Source organism: Castor canadensis, chromosome 19, assembly GCF_047511655.1.
Source record: "Castor canadensis chromosome 19, mCasCan1.hap1v2, whole genome shotgun sequence".
Classification (NCBI taxonomy): Eukaryota; Metazoa; Chordata; class Mammalia; order Rodentia; family Castoridae; genus Castor; species Castor canadensis.
The window spans coordinates 42,078,123-42,095,467 of NC_133404.1; the positions used below are offsets into that span (position 1 = coordinate 42,078,123).

The 17,345-nt window shown below is 57.2% G+C and overlaps 1 protein-coding gene and 1 long non-coding RNA gene across 7 annotated transcripts in view; one reads left to right on the plus strand and one right to left on the minus strand.

Annotated features, from left to right (window-relative positions):
- Furin (furin, paired basic amino acid cleaving enzyme) lies at nucleotides 1-14,614 on the minus strand. 6 transcript variants are annotated; one of them, XM_074061802.1, is made up of 16 exons: nucleotides 14,454-14,614; nucleotides 7,693-8,030; nucleotides 7,224-7,322; nucleotides 7,044-7,139; nucleotides 6,622-6,750; nucleotides 6,441-6,517; nucleotides 6,045-6,133; nucleotides 5,402-5,574; nucleotides 4,439-4,651; nucleotides 3,716-3,816; nucleotides 3,502-3,605; nucleotides 3,292-3,409; nucleotides 2,995-3,174; nucleotides 2,516-2,640; nucleotides 2,298-2,408; nucleotides 1-2,121 (listed from the first exon to the last, which is right to left on the minus strand). In XM_074061802.1, the coding sequence occupies exons 2-16, from the start codon at nucleotides 7,867-7,869 to the stop codon at nucleotides 1,529-1,531; spliced, it is 2,385 nt and encodes a 794-aa protein (XP_073917903.1). In that variant the 5' UTR covers nucleotides 7,870-8,030; nucleotides 14,454-14,614; the 3' UTR covers nucleotides 1-1,528. The 6 variants fall into 6 exon arrangements, with proteins under 6 accessions (XP_073917903.1, XP_073917904.1, XP_020032989.1 ...); XM_074061803.1 differs by lacking the exon at nucleotides 14,454-14,614 and adding an exon at nucleotides 12,074-12,150; XM_020177400.2 differs by lacking the exon at nucleotides 14,454-14,614 and adding an exon at nucleotides 11,361-11,504.
- Nucleotides 11,877-17,345, plus strand: part of LOC141419246 (uncharacterized) — a 16,811-nt gene continuing 11,342 nt past the window's right edge. Inside the window, exon 1 of the long non-coding RNA XR_012444023.1 lies at nucleotides 11,877-17,182. This is a non-coding gene — a long non-coding RNA (uncharacterized lncRNA). The remainder of the gene's footprint in view (nucleotides 17,183-17,345) is intronic.

Consider the following 17,345-nt stretch of genomic DNA (forward strand, 5'->3'; position numbering starts at 1 on the left):
CTGGTTTGCATAGTCTGCACGTTTAATCACTTTAAAACCTCTAACATTATCTGTGTCCATTAAATAGAACCAACAATGCTGGGCCTGTTTAAATTACAAGGAAAAAAAAAATCATTGTGCACCAACCCAGTATCTTACAAAACCAGCTGGGCTGGCCACGAGGGTGGGGGGATGGGAAAGAAGAGGAGGGGGCACCCCTGGGCAGGTGGCTGGGTACCAGGAAGGGCTAGGGGAAATAAAAGGGGGCTCCCAGATGGGAGGGGACTGATTGTCCTAATGGGAGGGGTGCAAAAGGCACGTCAGAAGAGGGGATTTGGGGGCCTGATAGGTCAGTGCTTTCTCCACCAGGGCACAGTGTTAGAGGGGGCTTGGTGCCCACCTGCCCAACCCCGAGAGCCAGTGACCCATAAGCCCTTGGCACAAGCCCCATTTGAAACAGATGTCAGTCTATCCCTCCCACTTTCCTGGAGTCCCTTTCCTGGAGCCCACCTGGCTGGCTTGCCTTTTTGGGACTTGGGGCCCAGTCACTCCTCACTCAGCAATGTACTTTGGCCCCTACACCTCAGGGCTGGGCAGCCAGGGGGAGAGCAGGGTGGACAGTGGGTGTGAGGAGTGGGTGGTCCAGCTGCTACCCCCGTTAAAAAATACAAAAAAAAAAAAAAATCATCTAAAGTGAAATAATCACAAAGTGAAAATATATCCTCAAACAGCTCCTGAGATCCCCACAGGGGAAAGCAGCATCGGGTGGGAGGCGAGAGAGGCCGGCCGGGCCACCGTCCCTCCCCACCACCCACCCAGGGGCTCGGGACTGTGAGTGCCAACAGCCCAGGCAGCCCCGGGCTCAGAAAACAGGGACTTGGGCCCTGGCGGGAGGGGAGGGTGCCAGAGAGGAGAGGGTGGTCAGGACACCAGTATGGGGCTCTGCCAATACTGGCAGTGCCAGCCAGCTTAGCCTGGCAGCCAGCTGTGGTGGAGGCCCAGAGCGCAGAGACAAGCAGGGATACAGGCACACACGTGCACACCTGCAAACACCTGTCTTGCCTTGGTCCCTTCCTATGATCTTGGCTTCTGCCACCAGAGGCTCACCAGAGGTGCAGGACAGGATCGGGGTGCAAAAGCCCTTAGGGAGGTGGCTGCCTCATTTGAACACCACCTAGGCCGGCCTCCCTGCTGCCTGGATGGGAACCATTATTGCTTTCGAGGGACAGGGAGGGGCCAGCCTGGGTCAGGAGCCCCAAGAAGGGCTGCCCCTCTGCTCCGCAGGAACTCTGGCTGAGACCTTGGCCTTGGAAAGCTGCCCTAAGGATCTCACTCTTTTCTCCATGTGGAGGGTACTAGGCTGAGGTGAGGCCCTCTCCAGCCCCTAGCTGGTCCTGGGGTCCCACCTCAGGCAGCCAGGTGGGAAGCAGCCTCAATCCCTCTTGCCTCCCCGCTGGGGTCCAAACCCAGTCCCAAGATAAAAAAATACTTTGGTGAATTAAAAAGTGCCCAAGGAGGGGGTCAGCTTGAGGGGCGGGCAGCGGGCTCGTCAAAGGGCGCTCTGGTCTTTGATAAAGGCGGTCCTCTCGCCCCGGCCCTCATCGTCCTCTGAGTCGGATGGGCACTCCTCCTGCCAGGCCTCAGGGGGCAGCCCCTTGTAGGAGATGAGGCCACGGTCCATGGTGTACACCTTCACCCCCCGGAAGCTGAAGCCTGAGCGTAGCTGCAGGACCAGGAAGACAGTGACAAAGACCAGCACGATGAAGGCGCAGCTGAGGCCGGCCACCACCTCTGGCAGGTGTGAGGGCAGCAGTCCAGCCTGCAGCCGTGGCTCCACCTCCACCTCCGGGGGCAGCCCGGGTGGCGGCTGCTGCGGCCGGGACTCTCGGCTGCTCTGGCTTTGCCGGGAGCATGTCTGCTGCACAGGGTCCAGGGAGGCGTGGCTGGGGCAGCTGAGGCAGTCTGTGGGGGCTGGACCCTGGCACGTGGAACACGAGGCATGGCAAGGGGCACAGACACTAGCCCGGATGGTTTCCACGTCATTCTCTGTGCTGTAGTGTGTATCGAGGACTTGGGGCGTGAAGCCTGGTGGGCAGTGCTGGACACAGCTTTTCTGGTGCAGGGAGAAGCCTTCCTCACACACTGTGGACGCAGGAGAGAAGGATGGGTGTCAGTGGACTGTGGCCTCTGGTCCCCAGGGATCTACCACCTAAGCATAGTCACCCCAGCCTTAGGAGGTCCCTTTAATCCCAGAGGGGGGCTTTGGGACACAGTTCACTGTTCCCCTCCCCCCACGCCCCATAGCTCCCACTACTGACCCACACAGGCCTGGCTGGACGTGAGGGTCTTGCAGCCGCTGCTCTCGGGAGCTGGGGGGAGCCCCTCAGGGGCTGTGCCATACAGGACAAGAGTGAACTTGGTGAGCGTCCCTGTTCCGGGGTGAGGGGGAGTGAGAGTTAGGGGAGGCTGGTACCACGCCCGGCACCCCAGATTCCGCCAGCTCTCCCCTCGCTCCACTCCTCCCGCGCCCCAATACCATAGTTGTTGGCTTCACTGGTGTTTTCAATCTCCAGGGCCCATTCACCAGAGGGGTCTTCGTCCCAAGAGTGCGTCGTCATGAACGCCCAGTCATTAAAGCCGTCTGCAGAGTAGTCGTGTGGCCTGGGGAAGGAATTTCACAGAGCCATCTGAGGCCTTGGGGAGACCGCAGGCCAGGGGACACCTTCCCCACACCTAAACCTCATGCAGCACCGACCCCCTGGACTGGCAATGCCTGTGGCCCGGCTGTTCCCAGTGGGTCAAGTGTTCCCAGCCAGGGGCTCTACAGGAGCAAGGGCAATTCCTAAGGGACATGCGCTGCTAGCGTTGGAGAGCAGAACCAGGGACTCCTGTCACATGAGACGACGACAGTCCCCTCACCGAACACCGTTAGGGTGTGGGGTAAATGATGGAATGAGTGTGGGGCTGTGGGGGACAGAGGGGCTGAACAGGATGGACAGGGAGCAGGGAAAGTACCTGGCAGCCAGCAGGGTGGAGCGGGTGCCCATGGGGCTGACGAGGTGGATGGCCAGGTCACCACGGCGATTGTAGGACAGGGTAAGCCGCGCCTGAACGTGCTCCAGCTGGGTGATGTGGCTAGACTCACCAAAGCACGCCGTCACAGTCTTACGCACCTCCAGCCGCTTGCCAATATCCCTGAGCACGGAGCACCGTGAAGGTGTGTCAGCCTGGCCCCGTGAACAGCGGGCACCCTGTGGCTCAGGCCCCACTCCCTCCCCCCTTCCCTCCCTCCTACTGGGGCCCCATCCTCACTTGGGCTCAGTGAGGAGGTCAATGATGCACTTCCGCTGGGGGGCCACCGTTGTCCAGTTCTGGGCCAGGGCCACCATGGCACCTGCATCCAATAGCCCATAGCCATACGAGTGGCTCACTGAGGGGGCAGGGAAGACGGGGTCAGCAGGAAATAGAGTGCCCCCCACCTGTCTGAGCTCAGCCCACTGGTCCATCCTGCCCTGTCCTCACCTTTGCGGCCCACACCATTGGTGGCCCAGTCATTAGCGTTGAGGTGGGCTGGCTTTGAGGTCTGCACCACCAGGTGCTGCATGTCCCGCCAGGTGAGGTTCTTACTGCGGGGAAGGGAGAAGCCAGGACTCAGTCTTCTTGCAGAGAAGCTGGAGATGAAAGGCCACCTTACAGACAGCACTAATGGGGACAGGGCTGGTGCTCGCTCACTTACTTGGCCTCCAGGGTGAGAGCGATGATGCCAGCTGCTAAAGGGGCAGAGGCCGAGGTGCCCGTGTGAGACTCTGTGCACTTCTGCCGCAAGTCAGTGGTCACCTGCCAGGGGACAATGGTGTTGTGGCCTGTAGTGAGTGAAGTGGGCTAGAGGGGCCACCTGTCTTCCCTTCTGCCATGGGTATCACAGATGGCATGCTGAGCCAAGATCAAGACACCCGGGCCAAGCACCAGTGGTTCACGCCTGTAATCCTAGCTACTCAGGAGGCAGAGATCAGGAGGATTGCAGTTCGAAGCCAGCCTGGGCAAACAGTTTACTAGATCCTATTTCAAAAAACCCTTCAAAAAAAAAAAAAGCCACTGGTGGAGTGGCTCAAGGTAAAGGCCTGAGTTTAAGCCCCAGTTCAAAACAAAAAAAAAAGACACCTGAGTCCCAGCTGCTGCCTTCCTAACATCGTGTGGACAGGCCAATACGTGGTCCCTTTGGGCCTCGTTTCTCAAGGAATAAGGGGCTCCAACCACACAGCAATGCAGGTCTTTAGGAAGCATCTACACGTCTCAACCTTCCAGGCTGAGAATCCTGAGCTCGCCTTCCATGAGACCTGAGTCACTCTCACCCAGCCACACCGCGTTGAGAGCACATGGTGTCCCACGAGGCCCTGAGGAGAGCCAGCCACCAGCCCCACCTCCCACCTCCCAGCCTCCAGCTCTGGGCGAGACTCACGATCTGCTTCTCATTCTGGTTGCCACTGCTGTAGGTGGTGGCCAGTGTGGACGAGCAGGCCTCGCTGTACCACGGCACATTGCCGAACTGCGTGGCGCTGCTGATGGACAGTGTATAGATGCTGTTGGTGTAGCCGTCACAGTTGCAGCTGTCATGTTCCCGGCCCCCGTTCCCCGAGGCCCAGACAAAGATGGAGCCCAGTCCCCCACGGCCCTGTGGACAAAAGGGGGCTGGGGTCACTCAGGATAGGGACTTGGGAAAAGACCAGCAGGAGGTGCTGCTTCAAATTGAGAAGGGTGGACTCTCATTCTTTGGGGACATCATGTCCTCCTCCCTGGTCCCCCGTGAACCCTGGTGGATCAGTATACAAAATTTATAACTGCACAGAATAAATCACCACCAAACTCCAGGGAGTGAGGTTATGGGTGATTTTTATCTACTTTACCCTTTTTCTGTCCCTTAATTTTAGTCATTATTATTTAGATAGTGTTGGGATCAAACCCAGGGCCTCAGGCTGGGAATATGGCTCAAGTGATAGAGAGCGTTTGCTTATCACATGTGAGGCCCTGGGTTCAGCCAACACTGCAAGAAAAAAAAGTCAGGCACGAGTGGCTCACGCCTGTAATCCTAGATCGGGAGGATCACAGTTTGAGGCCACCCCAGGCAAATACTCTTTGAGACCCCCATCTCCAAAACAGCCAGAACAAAATGGACTGGAGACATTTTGTTCATGGCTGAAGTGGTAAAACACCTGATTTGCAAGCACAAAGCCCTGAGTTCAAACCCCAGTCCCACCAAAAAATAAAACTGCACTCCCACCCCCACCCATTAACGCTGTAATAAACGTGCTTTGTGTAACATTAAACACAAAAGTAAATAAAACCAAACAAAACACAAGGAAAAGAAAGAACTATGGAAAAGACAGCACCCAGCCAGTCCCTAGAGGCGGGACCCCCACCTCACCTGGCTAACCCCCCGGAAGAAGGCCTCCTCTGCCAGGCGGGCTGGCCCATCCACTGTCTTGCCGTCATCCTCAGGGCCCCAGCTGGCGCTATAGATGTGGATGTGATTGGGATTCAGGCCCAGCGAGCGTGCCTCCACGGCATCAGTCACCTCGCCGTCCAGCATGCGTACCCCTGGCCACAGAGGAGGGGTGGGAAGAAGGGTGTTGCGTGGGTCCAGCTGCCAGAGGCACCCCCGGGGAACATGGCCAGCCTACATTCCAGGGGAAGGGCAGGGCTGGTGTTGGAAGACCCTGAGCCCCAACTACACTCTCCCTCTGCCTTCCCACAACAAGAGCCAAGGAGGGGAAAAGGATAGCACCTTCTGTTCCCAGCCACCAGAAAGTGTTGGGTCTCAGAGGAGAAGGTGACCTAGGCTTGTGTTGTGAGGAGTCAGAGAGACTCCTGCTAAGAGACCCACCCACCAGCACGGGGAATCCATTCTCTGAGTCACTGAGAACCTGATGGAATATCCATGCTGTCAAGAAGACGACCCAGAGGAGGAGGGTGGGGGCACTGGCCAGATGGGAAGCAGCAGGCAGAGAAAAATCCCACCAAAGGGCCCTGCCACCTCCAGAGTGGGCAGAGGGCCAAAGCTCACCTACCTCCAATGCGGGCGTTGTAAGCCACGCCTACGCCACAAACGCCGTTGTTGGCCACAGCGGCCACTTCACCCGCACAGCGTGTACCGTGCCTGCCAGGGTCGAGAACACAGTGTTGGGGGGGTAGACAGAGCACAGCAGATGCAGCCTGAGGACAGGAAGGATCGGGCTGGCCCCTCTACACATCCACCATCCCACAAGCGTGCACGACCATCCCCACACTCCGCCAGGCCTACAGCCATCTCTGCTCTGGCCAAATCCCCCCAAGGAGTCCCAGATGGACCATGGAAAAAGACTTCAGCCTCTGGAGTGGGGCAGGTGGCAGCCAGGCCCAGTCCTGAGTCCTCGGTGGAAGAGAGGAAAAGTGGGGGCAGAGGCCAGAGACCTGCCATTACTCACCTGTTGTCATTCATCTGTGTGTACCGAGGCTGGGGGTCAGGGTCCTGGTCATTCACATCAAAACTGGCCTCAGGATCCTGGAAAGAAGCCAGCACCAGGAGCCAGTGAACCGGGTGCCCCTAGACACCCTTCAGCAGGGATTGCCGCCCCCCCCCCCAACCTCCCTCCCCGACCTCCTCACATAATTGCCTGCCAAGTCTGGGTGGTTCTTCTCGATACCGTCGTCCAGGATGGAGACCACGATGCCTTGCCCTGTGAAGCCCTGGGCCCAGGCCTCCTTCACATTCAGGTCCCGCTGCGTGACACCAGACTGTGGACACACCCGCCCCCATCACTCAGGAGACATCCGTGGTAATGTGCATTTGTGGCTAACTTGTAAAATCCCTAAACCTTTCTCCACCCATCCCAGCTCCTGAAATGTCCCACAGATGGCCTCTGAGGAAATGTAAAGGACTCTGGGAGAGGAGAGCAGCCCCAGCTTGGAGGAGGGGCGAAGGAGAGACTGCCCAACAGGAGAGAAGCCTCCAAGTCACCTCATCCACCCACAGGACCTCATGGTGGGGGGTGAAGCTGGGGAGGGCCAGGGCTCACGGAGCTGCGCACCAGGTACCACTGCTGGGGAAACTTGGGGTCGCTGGGTTCCTGGTACACGTCCCGCTTGCTCCGTCGTTTTGCCACCTGCTGCTCCAGCCACAGTACCTGGGAGGGAGCAAGAAAGAGCTGATGCAGGGCTCCAGAGAGCAGGAAGGAGGGGGCAGCAGGAGGCTCTGCGTCCACACTCACGTGAGGCTCTCTCTGCAGCCGGCTGTGCCGCAGGCGGTGAGGCGACAGGGACCGCTTTGTTACCGCTCGATGCCAGAAGTGGTAATAGTCACCAAAGATCTGCAAGGGAGCAGGGAGACGGAGATGGGCTCTCCATCTGTCAGGCCCCGGAGAGGCAGGGATGGGGGTGGACAATGGCTACAGGGAGGCTCACAATGGTGGCACAGGACCCAGCAAGAACACAGGGGACAGAGGGGACTTACACTCACTGGGAGGTGCTGGTGGTCTCAGCAGCCTATGTGAGGAGCCCGCGGGCAGGACAAGCCACTGGCCCCATCCCACTGGCCACCCAGAACCTGCCTACTCCCCAGATGCCCTGAAAGACAAGCCTATAGGTTCCTGCTCTCTGCTGCCAGTGTCCCCATCCTTCCCACCCCAGCCCTGGGCAATACCCTGTGCCGAGGCCAGCTGGCCAGGTAAGAACACCTACCTGGCCCAGGTTGTGGAACCCATGCTTTCGTGCCACGCTGTCAGCCACGGCCAGGCCTCCGGGGATGTGCACGGCCCACGTGTTGGTAAAGATCTTCTGGCCACAGGCATCAGCCGCCAGCAGGACTAAGATTCCTGCTGCTGCTACCACCCATAGCAACCAGGGCCTCAGCTCCATGGGGGGTCAGGTGGCCGGGACCCCAGAGCTCCCGTCTCCTTGGCCTGGTCACAGGGCCTCGGCTCCCGCGTACTTGCTCACTGCCTGTGGCCCGGGGCTGACTGGCGGGGGCATGGGGCCGGGATGGACCGAGCTGAGGGGCAGGATGAGGCCTGGTGGCTCTGAGAGGAACAAGAGAGAAGAAAGGGGAGTCAGTCCCTCCCAGCTCTGCACTAAAGTCACTCTTCCTATCCCCGTGGCTCAACCTGGGACTAAAAGGGGCTCTGGGGAGAGGGGTAAAAACACTTGAGTTCTCTCCAAAAGAAATCCCCCCCCCCCCCGAATAGTCAGACGGATAGACAGACACATAGCCCTCCTACCTCCTCCAAGCCTTTCTCCACCAAGAAAGTATAACCCAAAAGTGGGAGGGAAAGTATCAAAGCTTGAGTCACTCCAAATCAAACAAATAAAAACTCACCATAATCAAAGAAAGATACACTTTAAAGCAAGCCGTATGCACACACGATCCCATTTTGTTTTTAAAAACTATTTATACATGCATATTTATACATAACCCAAAACAAAATCTGGAAGGACACTGGCTAAAATGTTAACAAAGGTTCTTCTAAGATGGTGAGAATTACAAGTAGTTGTTACTTTGTGTCATTGTGTATTCTCCACAATGCCTAGGTATATTTTATAGAGGCATAAAATGTTGGCTATTTAAAGGCTTTTAAAATGATCAGGGTCTTCCAAGTTCACGAGGGTTTCCTGTTTTTGTTTTTGTTTTGTTGTTTTTTTTCTTTAAAGGCTCATAGTCCCTGGGAGGAAAGGGTGGGCACCCTGAGTTGGATGGGGGTTAGGAGGTCATGCTCAGAGCTCAGAAAGTCCTAGAGGCTTCATTTCCCTCTAAGGCTGCGATGGCAGCTATCGTTAAAGTCAGGGCACCAGGCTCTTTTTTGCTGAGGCCATCCAGCTTTATCCTGCCTGGGCCTGGGGGCCTCCAGCAGCCCTCTTGGAAGATCCAGGCCCACCACCTTGCGTAATCTGAGCTGGGCAGCCAGGGCAAACACTGCTGAGCCAGGAGCGCCAAGGTGAGGCTGAATCAATAGTCCATGTGTTGTTTTTCCTCCTTCAGCAAACAGACAGCAGGACCTCTCTGCCTGGGGCCACATAACTGTCCCCAGTAGGGCCCCTGACTAGCCAAAAATCAAGCCCTGGGGTGGGCAGCAGCTGGGAGAGGTCCCAGTGAGGCTGCTGGGGGTACCTGTCTCCATGCCAAGCTACTTGAACTGCTTTCTCCCCTGCCACAAGGCCCTACCATTTTCATGGCCCAGCCCCAAAGGAAGCCACTCTGCCAGATGGCAAAATGAAGGCATCCCAGCACAGGTAGGACCACGGAGCCTGGCAAACGGGCTAGCCGCTGGGAACCCCTTGCCTCTCAGGGGGCCTCCCTGGCTGTTACAGTCCCACCATGCAGGCTGGGGGAACTCCACACACAATTCCTGGAGTATTTTCAGTTTATACCAAAATAACCTGACAGCTGATGGCAGAAGACATCCACCAGGCAACTCCTCCACACCCCTGACGGTTGCCCGTAGGGCTCCAGAGCAGGACTGGGAGCCACAGCTCCACGTTGCCTTGGGCAGATAAAGCGAGTCTGAGCAAGAACGGGCAGCCTGATACCCTGGCCCTAACAGTCCCAGCCCTAAGAGACGAAGGGACCCCAAGCTCCACTTAAGATGTGGAGTAAAGGGGCAGAGCCATATGGAAATAGGACCTATTCTCCCCTTGCTGCCACATAGCTACCTCTTGGGTCCAGATGCTACCGGAAAAGACCCACTGACAACACTGTGTGAGCCCTACTGGCACCTCCAAACCAAGGCTGGGTGCGTCTGGATGTAGCTTAGGTTCCAACAACCCTGTAGGTGGAGCCACAGCTGTTTGGCATTAAAGGTGATTAACCAACTAGTTAATTACCTTGTAGCACCCAGAAAGAAGGCAAGCTTCAGGCACAACTGAACAGACCCCCCCAAGGAAGAGGGCCTGCACCCCTCTCCCAGCTTCTCCAGTGATTATGACTTTCCGAGCCCAGAAGTCCCCTAGCCAGCTCTCCCTTAGCATCAGGGACAGAGAGAGGACCCCCTCAACACATACACAAAGAGCAAGAGCTGAGAACAATGAATGAACGGGCTTCTCCCCACCCCCAGTCCAGACTCTGACTCACCCTCTGAGTTCCCAGTTGTCTCAAACCGGGAGGCTGCCTGTATACTTCCAGCTTCCCTTGGTGGGTCTCTCCAGAGTGCTGGGTTTGGCCAGAGAGGGCTATGCACTCTTCCCGGCTGTGTTCTCTTTCTCCAGCCCCAGGACACAACTGGCTAGCCCCAGGTTGGGCTGCTGTCTCCCAGGCACTGGGGATCTGGCTGGGACACAGCCACAGCGCAAGTCACTAAGGCTACTGTGAAACCCAATCAGGTCTCTTTCCAGCAGGGACCCCAAGCCAGGTCCTCTTAAATGTGACTCTGACTCCTTGACTCTCTCAACTACTATTTGCTGTGTGATCTTAAACAAGTCACTTCCTCTTTCTGGGCCTCAGTTTCCTTGGTGGTAAAAAAAAAAACTGTCTGACCAGCGCTTTTCAAAGTTTGTTTGTTTTTTTTTTTTAAAGCCACAAAATCCTCTTTAAAAAAAAAATCCAAATCCTACGTGGAAGCCGCTGTAGGCACTAGTAAAACTATGGGCTGCTGATTGACACTGTCCCTTGCTGTGTCCACCTCTGGCCACCACCACCAGTCCTCACTAGGCCCATCGCCCGAGTCCTCCCGGCACTTCCCAAGTCCTCCAAGAGAGAGCGAAAACCCGAGCACTCAGGTAGACAAGGCTGCTCCCCCAGACGCAAGGGGCAAGAGCCTGCCCTGCCATCAGACCTGTCTGGAGGGCAGCAGGCCACCCCTCGGTCCACCACCCCCACGGGGACAGCGGGGACTCGGCCAGGCCTGGCCGAAAGCAGCCCCGCACCTACCCTAGCCAGGCAGCGGGCACACGACGGAGCTGCAGCCGCACAGGTGTGCGGGAGGGCGGGCGGAGGGAGGGCGCGGGCTGGGCGCAGGGCGGCCCGCAGCTCCCCTCCCCCGGCGGGACGCAGGAGGCCCGGGCCGGGGGGAAGGAGGGTGGCCGGGCGGGGAAGCGGGAGCACCCAACGCCTCCGGAATGGTCTCCCCGCCCGGCCACCCCCAGGCCGGGGCCCCGCGGGCGCTTCCCGAGGTCAGAGGGCTCGGCCCGGCCCCAGCGGAAAAGTACCGGCGCGGCGGGGCCTTGCGCTCAGGTGGGTGGCGGCGCCCCCTCCGGCACCCGCAGCTCCGCCCTGGGCACCGGCCCCGAGCCAGAGTCCCCGAGCCCGCGGCCGGCGAGGCCCCGGGGCAGGGCGATCGGCAGAGGCGCCCCGGACGCGCGCCGCCACCGCCACCGCCATCGCCGCCGTGCGCCCGGGCCCGCGCGCCCTCGCCGCTTACCCTGGGAGCCCAGGCGGGGAAAGTTTTCCAGGCGGGCGTCGCGGCGGTTCGGCGCCCCTCGGCCGATCGGGGGCCTGGGCTCGGGCGGGCCCCGCGCCCGGTGGTGGCGGTGGCGGCGGCGGCGGTGGCGGCGTCACGGCGCGGAGGCGGGGAGGCGCGGCGGCGCGGCCTCGGCCCGGGCCGGCGACCACGGCTAGGGCTCGGCCTGGGCTCGGGCCCGGCCGCGGCGGCGCGGCTTGTTTACTCGGGGCCGCTGTCACGGCGGCGGCGGCGGCGGCGACGGCCCGGCTCCTCCCCCTCCGCCGCCGCGCCCCTCCCCCTCGCGGCGCCACCTCCGCGTCCCGACCGCCGCCGCCGCCGCCGCCGCCGCCGAGCATGCCATCGCCGCCCAGTCCCGCGCGCCCTGCACGCCGGCCGCCGCGGCCCTGGGGGCGCCCCTGTCTCCAAGTAGGGCCAGGTAGGAAGTGGGGCCGGCGAGCGCTCAGCCCCGGCGTCCCCTCCCTCCCCACCCCCATCGCCACCACCTCCACGCGTCCCCTGCTGGGCCCCGAGCTCCCGGGGAGACCCGAACTCGGAACCCTCAGGAAAGCATGGGAAGGAAAGGCAGGGCCCAGCCCAGGATTGGGGCAGGCCGGCCCTCTGGGCTCCCCCATTGTCCCCAGGCCTCAGCCTGCAGTCGGGCATAGTCGGTCAAGTGTCCTGGGTGGACAGACCTGGGGCTCTCCACTCCAGTGCCACTCTCGACCTCCGGTTGCAGAGCAGACCTCGTGGCCTACTGTCGGGAGGGGAGTCCGGGTCTCACCTGCTTCCCTGTGGACAGGTGGATATATAAGCAGTAGCCTGCTTCCTTTTAATTTTTTTTAACTTTTCCACCCCAATGGAGAGCCAGGCACTGGGCCAATCACTACATTATCTTGTTATGTACATTACTTAATCCACATAATCCCTTCAGGCTGACATTATTAATCCCATTTTACAGATAAGGAAACTGAGGCCCACGGTTTAAATAATTTGCCCCAAGTCCCCACAATTTAGCAGGCCTCAGCTTGGAAGGGACCTGGGGTTTTGGCAGAGCCTGGGTCCAAGCTCCTTGCAACATACCAACCCGAGCCTTTCCCTCCCTGGGTCCCTGCCCCAGAAAACGTCTGTGCTATTTGGCTGAGCTTGACATTGCTTAAGCTGCAAAAGAAAAGAGGGAAAACATGGCCAAGAGCCTCCCAGGTGGGGTGACTCCAAGGTCGCCAAGCGCCTCTGCACATCCCTTCCTGTCTCCAGTGAGATGAACCTGGCAGCACAGTCCTATCCTGTCCTTCCTGTGTGACCTTAACACAGGTTCCCCAGTAGGGCTTCCTTGGAATGCCAGCCCAATTCTAAGTTGTTCTGTGTGTTAACTCATTTAACCTCACCATAAAACGCATCATCGACCTTACTGTACAGAGAAGGAAACTGAGGCCTGGAGAGGTTAAATAATATTTCTAAATTATGTAAACCCGAAAATTTGGGCTCAAGCTGAGCGCCGGTGGCTCACGCCTGTAATCCCAGCTACTCAGGAGGTAGAGATCAGGAGGAACTCTGGCAAGTAGTTCATGAGACCTTCTCGAAAAAACCTAACACAAAGAGGACTGGTGGAGTGGCTCAAGGCATAGGCCCTGAGTTCAAGTTCCAGTACAAAAAAAAAATGTGGAGTCCTTAAAGTCCATAAATCCAGTTAGCTGCCCTCTGATCGGGGAGCTCCCCCCGGAAGGAATTGTGGGGTCACTCTGGGGTATCCCCTACATATTTGGGAGAACAATGCTGTAGCACTGAGACTCAGGCAGGAAGTGAGTCGCAGTTGTTTCCGCACGCTATGAGCAAGAGAACCCCCATTGAGGGGAAATAGGAACAGGGCTGGCCCCACCTAGCCTGAGAGTCCCCCGTGCCCCTCCCAGTTGTCCTCTGGCCTAGAAGAAAGGTCAGCCCAGAAAGAGAGCAGCCTCAGGTGCCCCACCCGCCCTGGGGGTGGCCCGGGGTTTCTGGAGGAGGAGGCTCTGATCCTTTCTCCTGCCAGCTTGCCCCTCTCCCATCACACCTGTGGCATAAAGGCGGCATTCATTAAACTTGCTCACAGGTGCGTCACTGAGGGGAATGATGACAAGGCGAGCAGGTGAGCACCTGCCCTGTTTCTCCCATTGCCTCTCAACTTTTGTCCCTCACATTTTAAGGGGTTCACGTAAGATTGTATTTTGCAACAATTCTCCGGCTAGCAAGAATTGGAAAGCCACTCTGAGAGAATCCCCTTGTCACCGCAGTTTATCTCTGAAACCAGTCCTGTGGGCAGGTATTCTCTTATCAATCTCACTCCCAACAGATTGATTGGTAAGGCCTAAGGGCCCAGGAAGCTGAACTGCCACCAGAGCCCAGGACTCCAGGACTCTTGACTTAGCCTTGGAGCTCCAGGTCCTCTGTAGTGACAAATTTATCAGTTTTACACAGCAAGTTTGTAGGACAAGCCAGGAGATGGGAGGAGCCTGATGGGTAAGGTAAGGCCCAGGGGCAGGGAGGGACTCGGAGGGATATCTGGGGAAGGGTCCAGCCAGCCAAGCCTCCCTTTACTTTTTTTTTTTTTTTTTTCTGTACTGGGGTTTGAACTCAGGGCCTAGACCTTGAGCCACTCCACCAGCCCTTTTTTTGTGATGGGTTTTTTCGAGATAGGGCCTGGCAAACTAGTTGCTGGGCCGGCTTTCAACCTCCATCCTCCTGACCCCTGCCTCCTGTAGCTAGGATTACAGGTGTGAGCCACCGGTGTCCAGCTCCCCATATTCTTGGATTTGGACCAAGTCCATGAGGTCTCCTTAGTAATCGTAGAGAACCTCAGACCTGAATCTGCCCAGTCCCACTGTCCCCCTGGGGTGCTCTGGGAGTTCCCCTTCCCTCAAACCTGTTCCCCACCCCAGCACCTCAGAGACAAAGCCGTCAGCAACAGCACACAACACCTGGTTTTAATCACAACGTGTACAACATCCATGCACTCGAAGACGGGCAAAAGAAAACGTAATTGGTGCTTTCTCAGAAAGGGTAAGACCTGAGAGTGTTTGGTTTAGTCTTTTTGCTTACCTGCATTTCAGGAGCGCTTGCAGCAGCTCTCATAATCCCGTAATGAAACCTTTAAGTCATGCAAAGTTGGAGAAAGCACTCCCATACTTCCCCACGTGGTTGCAGAACACCCGGGCTCCTTACCGCACTGCGCCCTCTCCCAGGGTAGGGCCCTTCCAGTTCTGGCTGAACCACTTTAGGAAAACCCCCTTTATATGACAGGGCAAACTGTGTGTCTGTGGGTGGGGGGGAGGAGCTGGAGCTAGCTGTGACTTGGTAGTGACATATCTGGTCACGTTGGGACTGAGCCCTTCTCGTTTTTCCATTTATTGGGGTGGGTCTGCACTTTGATTGCCTGGCTCTGCTGAGCTCCGGGCACCTGTTGTTTTAATAGCTTCCTTCAGCCAGCTCGTGTCTTCTGCCTGGCCTGTGCCCAGCCAGTGCTATAAATGACCAAGCACCTACGAATGCTTTGGGTGCCATCTTGTCTGGCAAATGCTGGGCACTGAGGTCTCAGAGCTGGATCCCCTAGTGCTTGGCCCTAGGACGGCAGAGGCTGCCTTGGGGAGAGTTGGGAGAGATCACCTGAGCCACATCAAGATCCTCTGAATCTGTGACCTCCCTGACCTGGCGGCTCCCACAAGCTCGCTGCCCTTCCTTCGTCCTGTTGATTCAGAGAAGTCAGACAGCCGATCACCACAAATTCTTGTTGACTTTACCAATTGGTTTCTCAACCTCGGCTCTGTTGGCATCTTCAGTGGGACTGGTCTTCCTTGTAGGGACTGTCCTGTAGGATGTTTGGCACCTCCCTGGTCTCTAAAGGCTAGACGTCAACAGCACCCTCCTTCCTCTGATAACAATGAAAAAGGTCCCCAGACATTGCCACAGCATTCCCAGTGACAAAATCACTTCCTGTGGAGAGCCACCAATCCACCACGAGGACGGGATGTCACGGTGGGGGGAGGGGTGCTGCCATGGCCGGAGCTGGAGGGAGCTGGGAACTGAGCACCAAGGCAGCTCCTCGCCAGGGGCTGGTGGAGTGGCTCAAGTGGTAAAGCACCTGCCTAGCAAGTGCAAAGCCCTGAGTTCAAACCCCAGTACCGCCAAAAAACAACACAAAACAATATGAAACAGAAGCTCCCAGGCCACTTACTATGGCAGTGTGACAGTGGGGCCAGTGATAGGCAGGTGAGGACATCACTTTCAGAATGTCGGTGACAGTGCGAAGGTGGGGAGTGGGTGAGTCCTCTCTGCCTTAAATACCTGTTTGGAAAGCAGGTGAGGGGTTGCCTGGGGAAGGGGCAGGAGTGATGGATGTGGTCCTTATCTTGATCGTGGTGCTGGTTTCACGGGTGTGTACATCGTAGCCAAAGCGTTACCGTGTCCCGCACTGTGCGCGTCAGTCACACCCCAGAGAGCTGCTTTAAAATGTATTTCATCGCTTAAAGTTGTGCTTGGAGGGCGTTATTCTGAAAACTCACCCATTGCTCGGGCTACACACAGGAGGTCCTGGAGAACGCAAGAGAACGACAAAGCCCGTGGCAGTTGACCTGGGCAGTGAGAACCGGGCTCCAGTGTCCTCAGTGTCAAACCGACATGTCTGGAAGCTCGGGGTTGGGAAAAGAAAATAACAAGGAACAGCTGATACTGGAAATTACAGGCTCCTGCACTAACTTTAATCCCTAGAGCAAACATTGCTAGGGAAAAAGTCAGTTCATACCTGGAGGAGGGCGAGGCCAGGGACTGCACTGCAAGGGACATCCAGGAGGGAGGGCTGTGAGGGCAAACCGAGGGATCCTGCAGGGGGTCCAGGTGCTTTTGAGCTGATGGAGGCCTTCAGGGGCCCCAGGGAGGCAGGAGAGCAAGCAGAGGGGGCGTGGTATTTATTTGTTGTTCTAAAAATTATCATTATTTTGATTTTGAGAGCTAGTTCTTGCTGTGTAGCCCAGGCCAGTATGGAACTTTTTTTTTCTTTTTTAGCAGTGCTGGGCTTTGAACTGAGGGCCTTGAACTGGCTAGGCAGGCACTCTGCCACTTGAGCCACGCCTCCAGCCCTTTTTGTTTTAATTCTTTTTCTTTCTTTCTCTCTTCCTTTCTTTTATTTTTTTCATCTCTCTCTCTTTCTTTCTTTTTGCAGTACTGGGGTTTGAACTCAGGGCCTACACCTTGAGCCACTCCACCAGCCCTGTTTTGTGAAGGGTTTTTCGAGATAGAGTCTCACAAACTATTTGCCTGGACTGGCTTTGAACCTCCATCCTCCTGATCTCTGCCTCCTGAGCGCTAAGATTACAGGCATGAGCCATGGTGCCCAGCTGCTTTAGTTATTTTTCAAGTGAGGTCTCGCATTTTTGCCTGGACCACAATCCTCCCATCCATGGCTGCCCACATAGCTGGGATGACAGGCACACACCACCACACCCAGCTTATTAGTTGAGATGGGTTCTCACCCACTTTTTGCCCTGGCTGGCCTTGAACTGTGATCCTCCCACATTCTACCTCCCACATAGCTGGGATTAAAGAAATGAGCCACCTCACTCAGCCTGGCCTGGAACTCTTGCTCCTCCTTCTGCCTCCTGAGGGCTGGTATTACAGACATGTACCACCATGCCCAGCCACGGTGGAAATACAAACCTGTTAGTGGAAAGTTGGGTGTGCATCAGACATTTCATTCATTCCTCAGGTATTGATTGAGCACCTACTGAATGCAGGGCCCCTCTCAGTTCTCCAGGTGCGAGGGAGACAGGCACTAGGTGAGTGAATATTCCAGTTTCTAAGGGGAGTTCAGATCATCTTCCGTAACCTGGAAAACAGCCACAGAGAGGGGCTCAGAGTGTAGCTCATTGGCAGAGCGCTTGCCTATCGGGCACAAGGCCCTGGGTTTATTGTTATCCCAGGAGGGAAACTGAGGCAGGA

Excerpts from the sequence above, each read along its gene's own strand:
- Furin (XM_074061802.1), bottom strand. The coding sequence starts at position 7,869 with ATGGAGCTGAGGCCCTGGTTGCTATGGGTGGTAGCAGCAGCAGGAATC. Across the intron at positions 7,323-7,692 it reads GGTTCCACAACCTGGGCCAG|ATCTTTGGTGACTATTACCA; the intron begins GTAGGTGTTCTT and ends GCTCCCTTGCAG. Across the intron at positions 3,817-4,438 it reads ACCAGAATGAGAAGCAGATC|GTGACCACTGACTTGCGGCA; the intron begins GTGAGTCTCGCC and ends GTCCCCTGGCAG.